Source organism: Pieris napi, chromosome 12 (assembly GCF_905475465.1).
Source record: "Pieris napi chromosome 12, ilPieNapi1.2, whole genome shotgun sequence".
Lineage (NCBI taxonomy): Eukaryota > Metazoa > Arthropoda > Insecta > Lepidoptera > Pieridae > Pieris > Pieris napi.
This window is the reverse complement of record NC_062245.1, coordinates 4,171,625-4,194,377: the sequence shown is the minus strand read 5'-3', so window position 1 is coordinate 4,194,377 and position 22,753 is coordinate 4,171,625. Positions and strand designations below refer to the sequence as shown.

The 22,753-nt window shown below is 33.4% G+C and overlaps 1 protein-coding gene across 2 annotated transcripts; it reads left to right on the top strand.

Annotated features, from left to right (window-relative positions):
* The first annotated feature begins 247 nt into the window (after positions 1-247).
* Positions 248-22,409, top strand: LOC125054541. 2 transcript variants are annotated; one of them, XM_047656507.1, is made up of 30 exons: positions 248-723; positions 2,276-2,426; positions 4,985-5,144; positions 7,939-8,199; positions 8,687-8,897; positions 9,229-9,382; positions 10,252-10,420; positions 10,835-10,999; positions 11,808-11,951; positions 12,379-12,478; positions 12,581-12,685; positions 12,817-12,939; positions 13,246-14,362; positions 14,428-14,644; positions 15,075-15,209; positions 15,559-15,661; positions 16,042-16,072; positions 16,142-16,233; positions 16,420-16,449; positions 16,767-16,876; positions 17,372-17,417; positions 17,831-17,943; positions 18,163-18,258; positions 18,477-18,890; positions 19,327-19,367; positions 19,437-19,511; positions 19,783-19,831; positions 20,814-20,854; positions 21,466-21,554; positions 22,329-22,409. In XM_047656507.1, exons 1-29 carry the CDS (start codon positions 368-370, stop codon positions 21,532-21,534), a joined length of 4,878 nt encoding a protein of 1,625 aa, XP_047512463.1. In that variant the 5' UTR covers positions 248-367; the 3' UTR covers positions 21,535-21,554; positions 22,329-22,409. The 2 variants fall into 2 exon arrangements, with proteins under 2 accessions (XP_047512463.1, XP_047512462.1); XM_047656506.1 differs by having other exon boundaries at positions 18,160-18,258.
* The last annotated feature ends 344 nt before the right edge of the window (positions 22,410-22,753 follow it).

The following is a 22,753-nucleotide window of genomic DNA, read 5'->3' as shown; positions in this document are numbered from 1 at the left end:
TTAGTTGAGAAATGTTTTGGATGACACTATTTCTAAAATTCTTTTATAAAACTACTTACGTAATACTTATGCTGTGTTTATATGCTTAATAATCTTTAACAATGTTGATTGGGATAATATTTTCAATAAACATAGAGTATTTATATTAAGTAGTCTATTCGTTACTGGCCAGTAACAAACCGCAAAAAAACACAATCAATTCCGACAGATTGACATAAACTTTCGTTAGGTATATCGCAACGTGCACGACAGTAGTAATTTAAAAATAAAATGTGTAATAAACAATATGTGCAATTTATTATTATAAAAAGTCAATTATGAATTATGGCACTCATACCAAAACGACAAAATATCACACTTTGTTGCGATGTGGAAGGCAAGAGTGATAGAAAATTACCGGCAAGAATACAATGAAAAACATAATACTTCATCCCACTCGAACACCAGAACTGTGCCAGAAACATCCCGTGTAAGATGTCAGGTGTACGAAGCAAAGCGTCGTATATATGGTCTAAGTCACATTTCACTTAAATGCGCAGACCAAACGATTCCCAACTGTTTATTGAGAAATTGTGTCGGTTTTGTCGGTGGGATGTTGTTAACATATCTCTGCTTTATATTCTTTGTGTGCCAATTGTCAATACCGCTAGTGCACGCCATTATAATGAGTTCTATTATTGGACTCCTACTAACACTTGGCCTGGCGTTCAGTAATCGAATAAGGTAAATTCTGTTTGTATAACGATGTTTGCCTCTATTTGTATGCATTTATTCTGAGTAATTTAGAGATGGTAGTGTTTTATAAAACAATTAGCAGACCGGCCAAGCGTTGCTGTGGCTAAGATTTTTGTTATATTACATAGAAGTAAACTATTCAAGGGAAACGGTAGGAGAACACTAGTCATGGGGACCTCCATGCTTTATTGGTGGTTATGCCATTAAATTGTAGCTTATGTGAAACGTTGGTACTTTCAACACAGCGCCATCTGATAGAATTGTGACTATTAAATAATAAACAAATATTTTGCAATAAAATAATATTGCGGTTATAAATTGAGATGTAAGCTATCCTATCTTTTAAGTTAGATCAAACTGCACACGGTGTGCAAATTTGATTGATATCGGTTCGGTAGTTTAGGAGTCCATAGCGGACAAACAACGTAACACGTAATTTATATATATATTAAGACTGTACTCACCTTGTTATGATGACGGCTCGCTGATACCTTCGTTTTATTTTCCTTTGCCCCAGGGACTAAGGCGCAAAGCGGAAACTAAAATAAGCGTATCATTTACTTCATGGTATGTACATGGCCTCAGAATGAAGCCTCAGAATTCGTAAAATAATTTTAAAAATATCTCAATACGCAAGGGTTGCTTTGGCTGATCATGCGTAAAGACTTAAGCAACATTTGCATTTCTTGGGTTTATGAGAATAGAAATCGTCACTTAAATACATCGCCTGATGCTTCTTAACAGTTGTCGCGTAGCCCAAAATATATAACCTGTATAATACCAGGGACGAGAATCTGTTAAAACCGTTACCCAAATACCAGCTTCTTCCGTTTGACCAAATTCAGAGATGCCTTGTCGGATTGTCAATCTTCTATTACTGAGCAAGAGAATCAAGCCATGATTCTCTTGCGTCTCTATGCGAAGAACTATTTAGATTGCCGCCCGAGCCGAAATGACGACAGTGCGATGACGTCTTATACTCTGAAACGTGCTAACGAAATTATTCCGGCCGCTAAGGATATATACAAATTCTCGACGTTAGCCTCTGTGGCTTTCGGGCCGGCCAGTCTGTGGTGGGACTGGTTGACGACCCCCCCCTTAAGGTCGGAGGAACTATTCTACCTTCACACTATCATATAAACTAATAAAAAACGACCGTACACACTATTTGAAGACATTAGTTAATCAACCGTCGTTGGACATTAAAAGAGCGAAAATAGTTATTTTATTTCCCCACTTCAATCTTCCGACGAACATTGGCTGTTTTAAGCAGCTAAGACACTTTCAAGACAGTCGATAATACCAGCGCCAGTATTGTGACTTCCAAGAATTTTGTATAGTGTATGTAATTTCGAAATAATTCACTCAATGTCGCGGTACATAAACTAAACATTGAAGTGAGGATCATAGTCGCTATCGCTATTGGGAGTTACAGAGTACCAGATTAGGTGGAATTGAGTTCAAACGTCTGTTTGTTAGTTTTCATTAGCAAACAAAGGTGTATGCCACACTGGATGATTACGGATTTTACTTTCTCCAGGTGTTTGGTGTTACTGCTAATACCACAGCTGTTCTCGCGCATCGGAAGGTACACTCTAACTTGTTACGCCTTAATCCTAATCCTGACGGGCCCTGCTACCAACACCCTCAGGAACTCGGAGGTTCTTACGGAATCGATGGCTTGCAGTCAGGTGAGCTTTTAATGCAGGTATTATGAATATGGTGATTAATTTGCAATATTGTTACTGTTTTAGCAGGTTCAATAGTTTTAAAATACTAGAATATATCTAATATATAAAATTCTCGTGTCGCGGTGTTTGTGGTTAAACTCCTCCGAAACGGCTCGACCGATTCTCATGAAATTTTGTGTGCATATTGGGTATGTCTGAGAATCGGACAACATCTATTTTTCATCCCCCTACATGTTAAGGGTAGTCCACCCCTAAATATATTTTTTTTATTATTAGATATTTCTTTCTGTTTTTCTTTTTTTATAATACAGCATTAAAAAATACATACAACCCCTAAGTTTCACCCCTCTACGATCAACCCCTATTTTTTTTATTATAAATGATATACATGGCAAAATGACGTTTGCCCGGTCAGCTAGTATTTATGTATATCTATTTATAAGCATTTATGTACCAAGCAAAATGGTTTGAAACGAAATTGGAATACTAAAATGTTTTGAAATGAAACAACAAAACAGGAACGTTAGGAAGCGGGCTCGTTTTTAATTAAATAATAATGTGATTGCCCAATTTGTTTCTTGCATTAAAATGCTCGAAATGTAAGACAATTCAAGGTAATGGCTACAATGTACCACGGTCCCTACTTTGCATTCATTACCTTTTTATTTCGTATTAACTTTACAACGTCTGCTCTCATTCTATCAGACATGCAATTGTATGATTAATGGGTTCAGTTGCCTTCTCGTTCTGAAATGAAGGTTAACCAACACAAATAATACGATATAATTTTAAGTTATTTATTAGTTTACTGTTAGCTACAACAAATATCTGATATTTTGATAATAATATAACGCGATGGACTCACCTTATTATTTATACAGCGATATAAAGATATTAGAGGGACTCATGGCCATGTGTAATACCTTTACAGAATCCCTATTAAATGCGCCAAAACTTGTAATACAGGGTCACTTTTCGGTAGAGTAATTTTTTCACAGTGGGGTCCGAAATAAACAAAACGTTTTGATTTGAAAAAAATTTATATCGTATAACTTAATATTATCTTCAATACACTCAATAAACAACTATGAATAGTATGTCTTACGCAAGAACTCATCAGTACCAATCTAGTGGATATTATGAAAAAGATACAGATGTAGATTTTTTCGAGTTTTAATGAGAATTAGTAACAAAAGTCAATGTTCTTATAAAAACGCAAAATAAATTATAACTCTGCAGGGGTTGAGCTTAGAGACCTACCGTAAAACAATTTTTTGCAGCTGATGACCTCATCTATCCCCTGTTTGCGTTTGATCCACGACTTTTGACCAGCCTGTATATAAAAATACTTATACACGGGGTTACAATAAGCACTCACATTAGATATGTTTAATGAGTCAAAAGTTAGGTTTTGTTAGAACGTTGTTAAAAAATTCCGTAATTCGTATGATAATATTAAGTGTCGTACTGCTTAATGGTCAAAGAAAATGCATAAACATCGTCTTGGAATGGAAGTAATGCGTTCTGCTCTAGTTCTTCCATGTAGTGGCAAATATATAGGTCATGTTCTAAGGAATAAAGTCGTCAACCTATTTTTTCAATGTATACACAAATTGCTTTGCATTGGTTTAAAGTATTTAATGCTAACATTAAATGTGTGACAAAAATCTGTATGAAATAACAGCACTTCTGGTTGGTGCGAAATTAAATTTTATGCAGCCATTCGCGTGTAAAAATAACTTAATAAATATACTTTATGCGTCGAAGTGTCTCTGCGGATAATTACATAAGATTTTAAAACAAAATTATATGGTGCAACTGTGTCAACAGTCAATATGATACTTTTATGACGTATGTATAATATATAGCTTATAGATCCTTTTCTAGGCATTCAAGCATATCCTCCTGTATTATATGTCCTTATCCTATACGAGATATGTCTGAAACGCCTACCAAGACTTTTTATAAAATATAGCAGACCGGCCAAGCGTTGCTGTGGCTAAGGTTTTTATTATATTACATAGTAGTAAACTATTCAAGGGAAACGGTAGGAGAACACCAGTCATGGGGACCACCGTGCTTTATTGGTGGTTATGCCATAAAATAGTAGCTTATGTGAAACGTTAGTACTTTCAACACAGCGCCATCTGTTAGAATTGTGACTATTAAATAATAAACAAATATTTTGCAATTAAATAACATTGCGGGTATAAATTGAGATGTAAGCTATCCTATCTTTTAAGTTAGATCAAACTGCACACGGTGTGCAAATTTGATTGATATCGGTTCGGTAGTTTAGGAGTCCATAGCGGACAAACAACGTGACACGTAATTTATATATATTAAGATTAAGAGAAAGTAATGGCTTTTTAAACTCGTTGCATGTGTTCTATTTCACTTATCTTTTTTGTCTACATTCGTTTTATCTTTAACAATTAATGAACTATAATTATTGTAAATTGACCCAAGACCTACAAGTGTATTGAAACAAAACCATTTGTTGACGTAAAAGCATTCTATTTGAAATACACTCAACAAAAATCACACATTTCTTTTAGGAGCAAGTTAAATCGCACGTGAGACATTTGAGTGACTCTGTTCATCAGCCTCTTAACGCGATAAGAGACAGTGTACACATTATGATGGACCAGCTCGACCAGATCAATGAGAAAATGAAGATTATCGTCATGAGTATTGAACGGATGGTTGTTAGTATTGGTAAGTTTTTAGTTACGTAATCTTGAAATTACTTTTTACACACTTTATATTAGCTTCACCTGTATGTATGTATGTATGTATGTAACCGACTCCTTCGGACTCGATTTTGACCCACTTTTAACGGACAGATTTAATTCAAACTTTGCGTACCTGTCAAAGATCGATGACAATGCAATAATCCGAAAAAAATAATGAAAAAAGTAAAAAAAAATTAACTAAAAAATAAATTATAGTTTAAAAAATCTAAAAAAACACGCTTTTAAAGCACATCAAACTAAAAAAAGCGTGGGGCGTGAAGCTCTGTGCCATATTTTTCGTCTATCGAGCAACCCACGCTTTTTCACAATAATACCAGTATTTTTTGTTCATTACCATTTTCAGCCTAAATTAGGAATTATTTTTCACTTTTTAGTTTGATGTGCTTTAAAAGCATGTTTTTTAGTTTTTTTAAACTATTAGATATTTATTTATTAAGAACATGAGGTGGGGGTACTCATCAAAACAGGTAAAGGTGCCTTCTTTTTGATCAGTTGGTGGTTCAATGTTGAGAAGGCACGGAGAAGAAAAAAGTCGTTAAAATAATAGAGCTACTAACCAATTACAAAATAGTAAAGTCTCTTAGTACTATCCTACAAGGTTTAGTTTTTATATTACTCTATTTTCTTTTGTAAGTTTTACGTAAAATATAGTGCTCTATACGAAAGTGTTACTTTACGACGTGGAATACGGACCTAAATATTTAATGCTTCTAAATTTACATTTACTGCCAGTTCTCAAATGAAGGGCGTAAAACGGACGAGAACTGGCTATAAATCCCCGTCAGTCTTATAAACCGCCAAAGTTTTTTTTACAAAATGTCAGTAAGCACCTGCATTGCCCCTGCATGCCCTTGTTGTATTTAATAAAAAAATATGAAGAAAAAACAAAGGAAAGTGAACATTTTATCTTTATCAGCAATGCGCAGTGAAATAGGACCTTGCACTTAGATTATTGTGGGAACAACACGCAAACACGTAGTATCAAGATGTATGAAGGCAAAAAAAAAGTTATAAACATACTTAAATATTTCTCAAATCCAATAATATCACATTTGAAGTTGGTAAAAAATTAAAATACAAGGGAGAACATATTGTTATGCACTCAAAGTACAAGAAAAGGCAGATCTATGATTTAAATCTCTGTTATTACTTGAATAATATTGTAAAGCCATGCAAAACTTTGCAATTTTACAAGCGACAAGCAAGTAGGTCAACTATGGGGTTGTGCTGTTAGAATTGAACGCTTGATTACTTCTTCGTAGCAAATTCATAATGTATTTTATTTGGCTTAGAACAATTTTTGTATTTGAACCATGACCCAAATGTAATATTTTTTTCAGCTACTTTTGTTACTAACAAAACTAAACATGGAAATAGATTTTTAATGCCTAATTTTCACAACACATTTCTTTTTTCTATATTAATGTTTTTTTTTTTTTTGATTTTGTAAATTTTTGAACCTTTTTGTAGTAAAATGTATTATGTATTCCATCTCTGGCTATATTTTCAGTGTAACTGTTTGTTATTATATATAATTTATGTTAGCTGTAGGATTACGAAATAAATAAATAAACATAGATTTTCTATAATAAGTAAAAGGTAGAATTTTACATAGTAGTTACATATTACATAATCAATCATATTATTACATTATCAAATTGATATTAATTATGTTTCAATCAAATAATCATTAATAGATTTTTTTTTTGCAAAAGTAGTATAATTCCATTTTTAAAAAGTAGTAACCATTTATTCTTAGACAAATACGATTCGTACTAATAACGACTGGTATTTTAGATACAGACTGGGCGTTAAAAAATATGTATTTACTACTCGTTTATGATTATGAATTATTAAAGTGACCTAATTTTTTATTGATCGTTGTAACAGTGTTGCATATAAACGATTCGTGTAAGCAATAAAGCTTTATTATTTTATGTCAAGCTTAAAGCTAATAATAATAAATTAACTGAAAGCTTTAGTTAGTATTTTGAATATTATGATACACTTCTAAATACCTGTAAAGTCTCTGGCTGACCACGGAAGCTGTAATGCACTTGAAGCGTCTAGTTAAATAATGTATCAAATTCGTGCATATATATATATTATATTTACGTTATAGAAGATTATGTATGTTTTAGAATTTAGATGATGCGAAAACATACACAAATATTTGTTTAATTTCCCTATTAGTAATAATAATATAAACAATAATAATATAAATTAAGCTAACCTTTTAGGTAAAGCTATATATCTATATACCAAGGGTTTTAAAGACCGTTCCCTTCCGGGATGTACATTTCTTACAAATTTATACTAAATATGTTACTTTGTTTATTTGGTAACCGTTTTGAATATATTTTGTTGAACGCATAAACCAAACTATGCTATTTAAAACGCCTTTGTTTCTTAAGCAAGATAACGCAATGTGCAAGTTTTATTACCCTATTTTGTTTCATTAAATAGACGAAAAAACAGTGACGCTAAAAAACTAAACTTTTAGGTCTTTGTATGTGTTTCGCGATAAAAAAAAATCTAATAGCCATGTGTTTCCGATATACATGTCGATTCCCTAGTGATATTTACTTCAACGTATGAGCGAGTGTTAAATGCGCACATAGAAAGTCCATTAGTGCATAGTCGGGGTTCGAACCTTCGACCTTAGGGATGAGAGTCGAACGCGAAAGCCTCTAGGCTAACACAGCTCAAAGGTGCTGTGTGTTCCATTAAATAAAGGTATTTTAATTAAATTACAGCTGACGTCATACAATCTTCATACTACTGGTTATCTTCAGTAGTGAACTCCTGCAATCATAAACTTGGCACTCCGTACGAGCATTGTATGAATATCCTCAATAAAGGACTATCTGATTGCAAATCAGTACTTGGACCGAAGCTCTTCTGGCTGTGTAATGTAACAAAGGTGGAAGCTGCTTGTTTGGCTGTAAAATCTTACCAGAAAATTTGTACTTTGGACGAGTTTGCAAAAGGATCTTTTGCAGCTACAATTAAAAGGAGTGAGTACTAAAAACATTAATTATATGTAATGTGGTGAATGTGGATTGGAAATCGATTTAAGTGTTTGTCTTTTGTTTGTTTAATGAATCTTAACTTACTAAACTATTCTTTTATAAACGGACATGTGAAAAAAACTGAAAAAAGATCAACAAATTTATGATCACTTAATGATAAAAAAATATTATGAGATAATTTTAAACAATTTGTAATGTGGAATTCACAATGCGGTCATAGACACTGATAGTATGTGACACAAAATAATGTCACATAAGTAAAAGTTCGTCTATTAAATCCGGATAGGTCACTTTCTAACTAAAGAGATACAAATATCTAACTCCATTGATGATTTTCTTGTTATTTGATGTTTGGAAAAAACCGCAATGTACATTTCTAGTCGCTCAACTAGTAGTTATTGGATTGCTTTTGCAATACAAATAGTACTCGTTTTCGGTATTAATTCCATGGATATAAAATTATATTTTCCAGAACTACACGATTTTACAAATCGTATGAAAACAATGTTCTACGTGCACATTGAGGTTCATCACAGATATACAGTCAGCAACGAAAGTCGCTCCGCAAGTCAAGTAGCTGCGGGTATTGTCACTGAGATAAGAAATAAAGCGGATCCCTTGATCACTTGGCTCTCTTGGAGCTCCTGCGTCACAAGTCTCTTCTTACTGCTGATTATATTCAGGTATTTCAGATTTTTTCTCTGATAACTCACGTACATACCCTCACTGTCACACCATCTCACAACACAGCCGAAATATTACATAGTTAAATGTTTTTGGCATTTTTATTTTTTTCCTTTTTTATTGTTTGAACCTTTTTGTATATATTATATATTCCATAAATAATTGATGCTAGCTGTTCGTTTCAAATCTCTTTCTCTCTCTCTCTCTGAGTATATCGTTTGTAGTATGTTTGTTGTGATGTGAACTTCCATCGGCACTTGTACCGGAGTTCTTAGTGTCATTGATCTTTATAAGATAATTATCAAATTCAAATGCCTTTATTCTTCTTAGGGCAAAATACTACCAGCACATGTACGAAACTAGATCAAGATTTGACAACCGATATGTAACGAAGGAACTGTACGAGATAGATCTAAAGAGGTTTCAGGAGGGAAGAGACACGATTTTGCCACTTAACAGAAGGGAAAAAACTAAATATATTCCGGTATGAAGGCTTAATTAATAACACTTTCTTGATGATTTTGTAATTCATTTGCCCATATTAAAAGAAATCTTTGTTCTTTACCAAAATCACCAACGACGCCACTTCTAAAAGTTTTGAAACAAAATATCACATAGCATTTAAAAAAAAAATCATCTTTAACTACTTTCTCAAAAATAGCATTTCCATTCAAAACTTTGTACATTCACTGAAAATCTTAAGCAACAAATTCTAAATCTGTCCTATGCTCGAACCGAAAGTATTCTTCTCGTGCAACAGTAGTTAAATTATAAAATTGTGTTATGTAGGATAGTTTTTTGGTTGGTTGGTCATAAAGAACATGGAATCTAAGAGACGCTACTATTAAAGCGTGCTTTTAGATTATGTCACTTACTTTATCTATATCTATATTATTATATAAAAATGAAACCCGTTTTCCGTTGTCACGACATAACATGAAAACGGCTTGACCGATTTGTCTGATTCTTTTTTTATTATATTCCTTGAAGTACGAGGATTGTTCTTACGGGGAGAAAAATTTAAAAAAAATAGTGAAAAAGTCTAAAAACAACACTTTTCTATATTCCCATACAAAATATTCGATTATTTTTAGGCAATTTGAACTATAATACCATATCATAAAGTTCAAATGTTAGTGGAGGGGTTCTGGGAAGGTAAATTTTTATTTTTTGACATAATGTACGAGTAGCAGAATAAGTATTAAAAAAAAATAAAGAATCGACTGTTAGGCGGTACGATGTTCGCCAGGCCAGCTAGTTTGTTATATAACTAGAGTCATCAGATTCCTGACCTGTAGTAGGTACTTATATAAATAATTTTATCATAAACAAATTATAAATAAATCCTTTCAGACCACATCTTTTCGTTTGATAGCCTCGGAGAAAGTATTCATGACTCGTTCAGCAGTTTTCATGGTGATCACCACATTCAAACTGATGATTCATATGATCGCTGACTACAGCCTGTTTTGGGTCCTCACCACTATACGGCATCATGGCAGACTGGAAGCTGTGTTGTCACGTATGAAAACAATTTAATTAAAACACAGTCTAAATTTTATTCAGCGTATCTATTTTATACCTCTCTCGCTTCATCTATATTCATCGCAATCGCCATGCATCCTCGTCCGTTATGGGAACTTTTAACTGGTCCCTTCTCTAGTACCTGGATTTGGCCTACCCAACCTATCCACCATCCATGGATATCCTACTAGTAAGCCGCTTCTCATTCTGACGTACTACATGGCCAAACGTACGTATTTTGTAAGTACGTTATCTTAAATGATAATCTATCTCTGTATATACTTTTAATAGGAAAAAAGGTTTCTTAATTTAATACCGAGCAAAATACTCTGTAATAATAAAAGAGTTGAGTAAAATTTTATCTGTATTCAAAAATCTAGAGTACGTATTTAAATTTGCTTTTCCGTTATAGCCGGTCCCTCGGATGTTGGAGTATCTTTAACAGGATTAGGTTTTGGATCAGATATATTGAGATCTATATTCAGCACACTGACTTTACCACTACGATCCCCATCATCTCCTGCTTCATGCCTTCCAGACCCACGACCACCCGACTTCAAACGATACTCGCAAATTGGTAAGATGCGTTTGTTGTACAGTAATTATTTTTGCATTGTGATTATCAATAAAATAAAATATGTTAAATTCTTAATCTATATTATCTATATATATAAAAATGAAACCCGTTTTCCGTTGTCACGACATAACGTGAAAACGGCTTGACCGATTTGTCTGATTCTTTTTTTATAATATTCCTTGAAGTACGAGGATGGTTCTTACGGAGAGAAAAATTTAAAAAAATTGAGTGAAAAAGTCTAAAAACAACACTTTTCTATATTCCCATACAAAATATTCGTAATAATATTTAAAAGCAATTTGAACTTTAATACCATATCATAAAGTTCAAGTGCTAGTGGAGGGGTTCCGGGAAGGTAAATTTTTATTTTTTGACATAATATTGTATTTGTTGTATTATCAACTTTCTTTTTATATCTTACTAGCTAGACCGGTGTCCCGAATAGCAGTATTTAATTAAAATAAGTATTTTAAAAAAAAAGAATCGATTGTTAGGCGGTACGATGTTCGCCAGGCCAGCTAGTTAGCTATAAAATAATACTTTGTCGAGTCAAGGGCGTTAGAAGGCGACATAAGGAAGTTAGTGAATCCCAAAAAACAGTTGAACACGTTGTACGTGTCACTGAAGTCGGTATCGCTGCAATTGTTGGGTACATAGTACCGGCTTATACTCGTACAAAAAAGTTTTTAAACTGTTGATGAAATAGATTTGTCTATTTTATATGTCACTTTATATTTCATCCTATATTATATTTTGAAGTAAGAATAAATTAACTTATTTTTAATGGAATAGACCTTTTATACTTCAGGTGTCATCATAGTGATATTATGGCTGCTAGCGTTATTTGAGCCATATGGTCTCCGTCTGCGACACGTGATTATGGGTCATCATAGACCAGAGCGTGCTAAGGCGAGGGCCTCCTGGCTTTACAATCACATCTTGAGGACAAGAGGTAGCGAGCGAATCATTAGGTTGAAATTGTGTATTTTGATGTTTATAATATAATATTAAATTTGTAAAGCCAGAGAATATTTCTGGGCTCCGAAGATCGATAATATATCGATTTTAGGATTTCTAAACACACTTCAAAATTCATTTGGCTGTCACCAATATTATAATTTTGACTATGACTCACAACTTTATTGGCATTTTTTTTTAATTTAGTTCTTCTATATTATTATAAATTAGAAAAGACTATGTCCAAGAAATTAAATAGTAGAATGTCTAATTTATTACGTTGCATTTGCGCCTAGGATGCTTTTTGGCGTCCTATTAGTATAGAATGCGTTGAGTATCCTCGAGTATCCTCACAATACCCACTTGACTAGCCTCAGAATTAAAATTATATACAAAATTTTCATGTTTTCATCATTTAATAGGCAGCTTCATGAAGCTGGCGAGACGAAAGCTTCATCGCGAGTACAAATATCATAGCGAAGAACATCTCACTTTTCGGCATTGGCTGGATTCACATTTATCGTTAGTATTTTTTCAATAAGGTTTACTAATATTTTATGCTTTGTACATATTGTTTAACAACTGAATATAAAGAACATCAAAATAAAAGTATTTCGATTACAGATTCTATTTTCTGCGATATGTGTTTGGGACGCTACCGAAACCACCACACTGCCTTCTCTGTGAAACTATGGAAAAACATAAGGATATTGACACTCACTTGACGAGGTAAGTTCTTGGTTTAGCTTATCAAATACTACCTAAATATATGACAGACAAAGAAATAATGTCAGTTAATGTTTATTTTTCGAAGCTTATTAAAGAATGCAAAATGTAATCCTACTTTTGCCAATCCCCAGATGCGAAAGCGAAAGTTGTCCAGGTGTGTTCTGCAGGAGTTGTTTCGCAGACATTGGTCAGCTCTGCACTATTTGTTTGTCACCTGCAGACTACGGAGATTATAGTGATATCAGCTTAGAGAAGTAAAATAATAATAATAATCTTTATTTTCTTCTCTCACATATACATACAAGGTTATTATGATTAAACTAAGATGATAACATTAGGAAGTGTATGTGAGAGACTGGTCTCTGTAACAGGAGACCTGAGTGACAGATAGCCATTGATTGAATTGAATCTTAATATCTTTCCGTACATATGTATACGGAAAGATGACAGTTAAATATTTTAAACTATGCCTTAGTTTAAAATATTTAAGGAAGAATTGTGAAATTAGTCACATAAATATTTGTTCAAGGTACACAATATAAAGCTTGTATTATTTTCAGAGGTTCAGACGATGAAAGTGATGGAGATAATGATACAAATGAATGTAAAGAAGACTCCAGCAAGGGATATATCCAAATACAATTGGCAAAAAAGTATAATCGAGATTATAAAAATTACGACCGAAAATACAAAGATAATAGACGCGTTTACAATACAAAAATCGAAGGTAATTCAGAAAAAACTCCTCTATTGCCTCATATGAAAGACATAAATAACCACAAATCACAGACATTTAATACATACATGATGTCTAATAATTATTCAAGGAATGCTCAACAAAATTGTTCACAAAAATTAAGCAGCCACAAAAGAATTCGGCAAAGAAACACTAAAAGCTTACACAATTTTAAAAATATATCTCTAGTATTCAGAAAATTTATAAATAGTAGATTTTTGAAGCCGAGAAGAAAGTATTACATTATACGAAGAATATCTTGGAAGTCGAAAACAAAACTTATGCCGAGAGTTTATGCAATAATTTGGAAGTATTGCTTTAAGTCCGGGCATTTGTGCATTTGCTTAACTTCAAAATCAAATATTACAAGGGAAAAACAAATCCGTAAAAAAGCTTTTTTTTTAAATCGTCAGAAAAAATTTCAGGCAGCTAACGAGTTTAATAAATTATGTCCGAAAAATCTTGAACTAGGAAATGTTTCTATAAAAGATTCTGAGAAGAACACTCGTGAAAATAAGCCTGAAGAGCAAAACAAAAATAATAAAAAGATTAAAGATGGAAAAATTATATCTCAGATTGAAAACAAAAAGCGATCCCTCTACGCTAAAACAATTTGCATAGCTTTTGCAACTTGCTTAAAACTGAACCGTTATCAAAATGATGAAGTTAATGAAGGTATTCAACGAGATCGTTTGGCCAAACAGGAAGCTCAAAACTTTAAGAAACGCAAAAAGAAAATTAATGAAGAATTAAAGCAACAAAATAAAAGTTCCAGAGATTATAGGATATCAGCTTATTTACAGGATCAGAGTTGGGTGAAGGGGATTCTTCGAAAGGACTCCTTAAAGGATAGAATAAAAAAGGACTGTGCGTTGAACCAGCTGGCGAGATGTCGGCTCTATGCAGCGACAAATAAGACTAGAGAAACAGAGTTATTGAAAGTAAGTTCAGTAGTGTATGTATTTGTTTTGTCCTATGTTTTTTCTACAATTTTAAAGTTTTTAAGGTAATAAAGGATACGATACACATACAACCAAAGAGGTGTTGTTGCCCCCATGGTGATTGTATTTGTCAAGTCAGTAAGCCCCAAGACACTCCTAAAGCCTCTAAGCAGGGACTGATAAAAATTTCAACAGAACCCAAAATAAAACCTAAATTTTGTAAATACAAAAATTGTCAAGCAAAACAGGGCAAAGTCGAATCAAGTCCCAAGTCAAATAAAAGTAAGTATAATTTTTACATGTGTGCATTAAGCAGTAAACAAAGTTTGTACTATGTTGCGTTATGTCACTATGTTTGGTGCTAAACCAACCTTGTTATATATATCAAGAGGAACTAAGAATGTACGAGCTAAGGCTGTATATTTTTCTTGTTCAGGATTTCTTTGTTTTTTCAGAGCGGTAAATAGGTAATAGTCGTAGTTTGGCCGTGACACGCTTTTTTAAGCATTTTTTTTATAGAATAGGGGGGCAAACGAGCCTACGGCACGCACAAAAAGGGCAGTTGTCGCAGCTCATGGATATCCATTTTTAGTGGGTGCGTTGCCGGCTTTTGAGGGAGAAGTACACTCTTACTTTGAACATTTGGAGGTCGCATCTCTCAGGGAACCTGTATATATACCACACTGATCATATTTAATGACAATATTTTCAGTGAAAATTCTAAAGTTCTGTCGAGGCAAAAAATTCTGTTGCAAAGTCCAAAATATTCAAAGGGAGGAAGAAACTTCGAGTTCCGTCTGGAGAGGGAGTGACTTGATTGAAGTTCACGATTACGACGATGAACATAGTAAGATATCGTTATATAGGTTATTCTGTTTTTGTTATTTTCCATTTAGCATATTATACCGTATTTATTTTACGTCGAATAATATACTTATACTACGCAGTCTATGAACGTCTAGCGTAACTTTGCAGTAGACCGTTCAATAAATTTCCCGCATTTAAACAAAAGAAGACAAGGCTACCATGGTCCAATAGCTTGTTGGGATAGTCATTTACTAAAATCTCTCAAAGATCGCAAATTGAAAAATCAACTTTATCAAAAAAATTCCATCTGTATTTAAGTAAAAATTAGATCATTTCAATCGAATCGTATAAATAACTTTGTATATTATTACAGTACAATTACATTACAGAATTAGCCAAACCAGAATCTAAGCTGGAAGCACAAACTAACAGTCCCAAGAGACTGGATTTCTTCCGCTCTATCGGAAACGAATTCAATACTATTGGGGAATGGTAATAATAAATATTTTTCAGGCCGACTTGTATTTATTTTTTTTAGAAAATCTCAAAAATAGGGCATTTTAATTATACGGCTCCATTCGGAATTTGTTCCCGTGACCCCGGGGTATACAATCGAACATGCTACCCATTACATTGAGGCAGAATTGGGCACCATGTACTACCTGGCAAGGAATTTATAAGGGGGTCTAGAACAAATCCTTCTTTCTAGTCTCGTTTTGAGCGTTTTTAAGGCAGATTTTGCCGTTATTAAGTACCTATTTCCGAACCAATTCGACTTAGGGCCTTTCAAGAAAAGAGCGTACCAACTACAGCTCTGGTAAGATTGTACCTTAACGAGTAATTAATAAACATTAATATAAACATTTTTTCAGCCTTTCCAGTGAGAAATGTGGCGATTACAAGGTACATTGTTCTTAAATTTGATATATGTTTTCTTAAAATTTCCAAATATTTAATTGATATTTTTGCTAGCAATCTAACTCTGATACCACGGGCACATCACATAGGAATATGGCTCAGAAAGAAAAAACTACCAAATGCCTCACAATTAAGGACTTGAAATTGTTAGTAGTAGTAGTACATTAAGTTTTTTTACCATATTTAAAGTTTGAACAGAGGTATTTTGTATCTTCGATTTGTATTTTGTCAATGACGAGAACGCATTCCGGTATATAGGATAAAACCAATAGGAAATATTTTCGTAATTTCTCACATATTAAATTATTCTAATAGTTTATTTCTTTCCACAGAATTTTATCAGATCACTTCTTACATTTGAGGTACGCACTTTTTATGTTATATAGTAATCAATCAACCTAGCAATTATTAAAAATATTCTTTATTTGTTTCAAATAGTAATGTTCCTCGATTTGGCATCTTGAAAATAGGGAATGTTATTGTCCTAATGCTAACAAAAGTATCTGCGTCCTATAAGAAACGCTTACTTGAGCAGAACTTTACGGTCTTATTCAGACGTACCATGAACCAAAATAGCATTATTGGGGCTTTATTTTGAGAGCGACACAAGTTTACTTCGATAATAGAAGATTACATATTCTTTAGTATTATCTAGTCAGCTAGATATTTTTTGTTTCAGAATAAAAAATCCGGCTCCATTAATGAAAGATATTTACACTCACATAGCGCAACTCACAGATTTAAAGAAAAACAAAAATCAAACAAAAAATAAAAAGGTTAATAAAGAAGGTGGGTCGATTTCTAATTCTTTGGGAAAAAATGTCTTTTAACAACTTTTGAACTAAGTAATTGTAAAACAGTGCTAATTAGTTAAAAATACGTTAATTTTAGTTTTTTATGATATACATTTTTGCACCATTATAATTAATATTGGATATATTAATAATATTGAGCAGTGTTGGTCTTGAGGCTACAGCGTGCGACTCTCATCCCAGAGGTCGTAGGTTCGATTCCCAGCTGTGCACCAATGGACTTTCTTTCTATGTGCGCATTCGCTCGAACGGTGAAGGAAAACATCGTGAGGAAACCGACATGTCTTAGACCTAAAAAGACGGCGGCGTGTGTCAGGAACTGGAGTCTGATCACCTACTTGCCTATTAGATTAAAAAATGACCATGAATCAGTTTCAGAAATCTGAGTTCCAGCCCTAAACAGGTTGTAGCGCCACCGATTTTTTTTATATTAATATTATAATGATAGACGCTATCATTTGTATGTTTTTAGGAACTGCAGAAAAGGGTACAACGGTGCTGCCAATTCTACAAACGCGGTGAGATGTATTTTGATAAGTTGCGTTTCAGTTGATGAGCTATTTTGCGGTTTACTAAAAACAATAGTTATCTACTTTACATTAAATATATCTAATTGAATACGCTCGAGCTCGTGTGATAGCGCTGCCAATACTTAGACTATTAAAACTTTGATAACCCCACCTGCGAATTGAAAACTACGCAATAGGATTACGAGTGCAAATATAAATGCCATTAGTTATCGATGCCATCCACGTCCAGAAAAACCTCTTATCTAGTATCTTGAGACAAATCTAAACCTATGCCTATTTTGTTTGACGCCAATACCTTACAGAACTATCAGCAGCACCTCTACCGGTGAATAATCAGATAATTTTATATTTTCTGACGTTTGTTATGATATGTGTAGTAATAGCTTAATGTCCCCCTTTAGTTCATGTCAATGTGTTGACAATACGTTAGTCCAAGACCGTGGTACCCAAATGCGATGGAAAAGCCAGCCAACCACATCTCCAGTGAGATTAAAATCTGCTTCGAAAAAACCAGGTAAAAATTATAAAACATATATTATGTGATGATGAAAATCTTAAGATTTGTTTGATGCTCTTTGCACTATAAACTATGTGAGGTGGGTCAAATGATGATATGACTGGGGGCTCCAGATTTGGTTAAACAAGATATTAGAAGGTAAGTTACCTACTTATCGAACACCAATGGAAATCGACGGAAATTTTACAGTACTAGACGAAATATTTGTTCCAGTAGGTTGTACAACGACTAAAGGCAAATGTTCGTGTGCGACACAGTACAGATACATTGGGGACAACAAAGCTTGCAACTCTACGTTGAAATCCAAATCAGGTTGCAACTCGATAAAATATTTATTCCGATCAAATATCACAGCTAGTCTGTATTTAATTTTTTCTTGATATAAATAAACAATTTAGTTACCCATTAGAACATTAGAGGATTATCGATATTTTATTCAATCTATATACATATATAAATTTCAAAGTTACAGTACAGGTATGAATCCTCAAGTATGCTTTTGGGTCTGCATCTATGATATTATATTGCAGGATTTACGGATCTAAATTCAAATACCAATGAAGATACCTACTCTGACACAATATGTCTTTGTAGAAGCTTAAGTTCTGTGTTTAGTGACGAAACAAGAACTGACACAACAATCTGCAGCCGCTTAGAAGTTGACTATATCGAAGAAAAACCAAGGAAGACTACCATCAGACACGTTAAGAAAATCAAAGTTAACGTCACAACTAAGACCAACCAAGGCACAAGTACAGACAAAACTAGACTCTGTGACGTCAGCACTCTGACAGAAGACTGGTGGAGCCCCTTGAATGAACGGAAGCCTATGAAAAAGAAAAGAGAAGAGGCTGGTGACTATAAACATAGGAAGAAGAATAAAGGCGTTACAACTGATCGGCGGTTTGTCAAGTTCCTGAGTCGCGCACAAATTATACCTAATGGTAAGACATCGCGGTAAAAAGTTCAAAATTCTCAAGTCGATCGTAATGTATATCGAAAAATGTTCATTTGGTTTCTGAAATTCTGAATTTTAAATAGTTAAACCTTTGATACATTCTTTAAAAGTGTAATTCCGCATCACCTTGATCTTCCACGGTTCGCTTCACCAGACTTTTATTTTGCGAACTGTGGAATCGAGTTCCGGTGGGGGTCTTGCCTGGGAGATATGACCTCCAATTGTTTAAAGAAAAAGTATACATCTCTCTCAAAGGCTAGCAACGCATTAGATGGGCTGCGATGACTACCTTTTGGGCGTCAAAAAAGGAATGAACATTCTACAACTTTTGCAGACTTAAAGCGCGTTTATCAAAAAGGACGTTTTCCTATGAATTAGAATACTTGACTTTTAAGTAATCTAATCCTATTTTATATTTTCAGACACCTGTGATATATTGTCACCGTCTAGATATCTTTTGGAGGTATGTTCATTCATATTAATAGTATTTCTGTTTTATGAATGACGAAGTGTAAATTTCAGTTTATTTCAGTCCCAGAAATATTACAATGAATTGTTCTCGTCGAAGCTGTTTACACCTCATGTCTTCGTGGCTCTCAACACAAAGGTATTTTGAATTGTAGTTGTTTAACATTAGTAACTAATGCATATAATATTATATGTAATCAAGTACATAAAATTAATATTAACTTCTTAACCACTGCAGCGGTTTACTAGATGTTTGATGGAGATGTATTAAACAGAAGATTTTGAGACCTAAAAATAAAATATAAAAGTGTATTATTATGATAAATAACCATTGTCAGCGGTTTGAAACTATACAATTGTTTTCTCTAACTGAAGACTGAAGTCGGTACAAATGTTCTTTGTTCTTTCAGGGAAAGGAAGTTGAAAAATATATTGCGAAACGAAACAGCATGCCTAAAAGTAAGCCAGTAACAAAAAACATTATTTCAGCACCGTATCAATTAATGAGTTATGGTATTATTGTCAAGAAAACACAATCACACAATCACAGAGATCATCTAGGTCTTAACCGTGTCTCATTTCATGACATATTTTTAATAACAAAGGGGCCGTTTGAGTATTACGTAACCACTATAGGGGGGAGGGGGGGCCTTTGATTTTCTTTTTTTGTGATTACGTCAACAGTAAGTATTTACTTTTTTACACGCTCTATATTAGCTTCACCTGTATGTATGTATGTATGTAACTGACTCCTTCGGACTAGATTTTGACCCACTTTTAACGGACAGATTTAATTCAAACTTTGCGCACCTGTCAAAGATCGATGACAATGCAATAATCCGAAAAAAAATAAAAAAAAATTAACTAAGAAATAAAAAATAAATAATAGTTAAAAAAAACTGAAAAACACGCTTTTAAAGCACATCAAACTAAAAAGTGAAAAATAATTCCTCATTTAGGCTGAAAATGGTTATGAACAAAAAATACTGGTATTATTGTGAAAAAGCGTGGGTTGCTCGATAGACGAAAAATATGGCACAGAGCGCCGAGTTTGATGTGCTTTAAAAGCGTGTTTTTTTAGTTTTTTTAACTATTATTTATTTACACATATTACCCACACTTTGTCTATGCCTGAAAACGAAATGAATTTTCGAGGCTTCCTACAACTTCTACTTTGATAGCTTTGCTTAGTGTTAATCTGCTTACGTAATACTTGGTAACGGTCCCAAAGTTGATTGTTTATTCAGAGGATATTTACAGATTCTGCATAAAAAAATACAACAACATTATAATCACACATACGTGAGGGTCGCGTCGTATCCAAGATATGGTTATATTCATACAACTTTGACTTTAGTGACCCGTCTGACGCGGATGCTAGATCCGTTCTTTAAAATATGATATCAGATCAAGAAGTTTTTATAAAATTATTATTTTTCAGGTCGAAAAATGAAACGACTTGATGAGTCAGCTCGGCCAAAGGTACGCCTTTTATAACAATGTAGCTTTTCATAGATTTGGAAAATTTATCATAACATTTTTTTTTCATATCGGTAACACAATGTATACTTATACACAAAAAAGAAATACATATAAAATGCTTCTAGTTTTACATTTACTGCCAGTTCACAAATCAAGAGTCAAAACTCGGTTATGAATGGACGAGCGTGTATGAGTGTGCGAAGCAGCCTTGCGATTCTGTAACTCACTTTTCGAACTCACACAGCGGTTTTTGCATCGGCGGTCGCTCTCAAATCAGTCGTGAAGCAGTCATTTTATGATTTGGCATTCTGATAAACAATAAACTAGAAGCTCCCACCTTTTCAGAGTGAGTTACAGAATCGCAGGGCTGTGGTGAAAAAGGTGTCATTTAAGTTTTAGCTAAAGAAAACATTAAGTTGTAAATATTAATATACTTAGCGATCGTGGTTTTAACATATCACATTGGTGGTTATCATTTCAACGTGTAAATTTATTTTATCAGCTTATTCATAATTTATAACAAAATATTATATTTTATTAATATTATATTAGAATAGAATAGAACAATAAAATTGTATTTTGGCCGTTATGTAAGTATATATAATTTTCAGGGAAATAAAGGGTTAGGGAGGACACAATCTGATGAAACTCCACGTTCTCGAGGAACCTGCTCTACCTAAACGAATGAAAGAACATCCCGGTAAAACATATTGATCTAATGTGTTTATAATATAAATATTATATCTAATTATTGCTAAAGCAATCTCATAACGAGTTTCTTGCCTATGCTAGTTTGTACTTCCAATAATGATAACGATACAGATCCCGACGTTTTTATACATATTATGCAACAAGCTGACCGGGCAAACGTCGTTTTGCCATGTATATCATTTATAATAAAAAAATAGGGGTTGATCGTAGAGGGGTGAAAGTTAGGGGTTGTATGTATTTTTTAATTCTGTATCATAAAAAAATAAAAACAGAAAAAATATCTAAAAAAAAAATATTTAGGGGTGGACTGGACTACCCTTAACATTTAGGGGGATGAAAATAGATGTTGTCCGATTCTCAGACATACCCAATATGCACACAAAATTTCATGAGAATCGGTCGAGCCGTTTCGGAGGAGTTTAACCACAAACACCGCGACACGAGAATTTTATATATTAGATTATCTCAATATACAAAAACTCAACATCGAAATTGGGAACGCAAATGCTATCGCTATTGAAAGTTACAGATTACCAGTGCTGATCTATAGAAATTATAGCCCGCAACTTTTTTTTTGTTTTTTTTTTTTCAGTTAAAGAACAAATTGTTGTCTAGAATCGTATCGTGCCTATATTATGTATTTTACCTTCTTCACTGAAAAAACTTTTAAAATTATTAAGTGTAAAACAAAAATTTAATAATAGGAGTAATAGGCGACATTAATGTCTACTTTGAATTACTCATTCTCTCTCTGTTGTTTCAGATATATAGTATCAGCGTCTTCATCGTTGTAGATGTTTTAATGTTTTGTTTAATTTATTTGAAATATATTTGGTTGTATGTTCATTTACTTTATATCGTAATACCCTAACTACGTTGTATGGTTCGTTTATTAACGATCTCTTATCGTTTTATCTATATTTGGATAAAACAGAAATTCGAGTGTCTGGATAATCCTAAATGCTACGATAATGACTTGTAATATCTAGACCTAGAAGATTTTATCTATTAGACCACAAGCCCATGAACAAAAAATACCTGTGAAATGACCCAACCTGAATTACGCTTAGAAGGCTGTTACTATATCTGAAAATAGCTCTGAGCACTATGCCGTCATTTCTGAGCGGTACATGTGAGTACGTGAGTGAATGGACTTTCTCAGGTACAATGGGGGAATTTCGACTAATT

Bases quoted from the DNA above. Each gene is read 5' to 3' on its own strand.
- LOC125054541 (XM_047656506.1), top strand. From the start codon at position 368: ATGTGGAAGGCAAGAGTGATAGAAAATTACCGGCAAGAATACAATGAA. The intron at 2,427-4,984 runs GTGAGCTTTTAA...CATTTCTTTTAG, and splicing joins AATCGATGGCTTGCAGTCAG to GAGCAAGTTAAATCGCACGT. The intron at 10,421-10,834 runs GTATGAAAACAA...TTTCCGTTATAG, and splicing joins ACTGGAAGCTGTGTTGTCAC to CCGGTCCCTCGGATGTTGGA.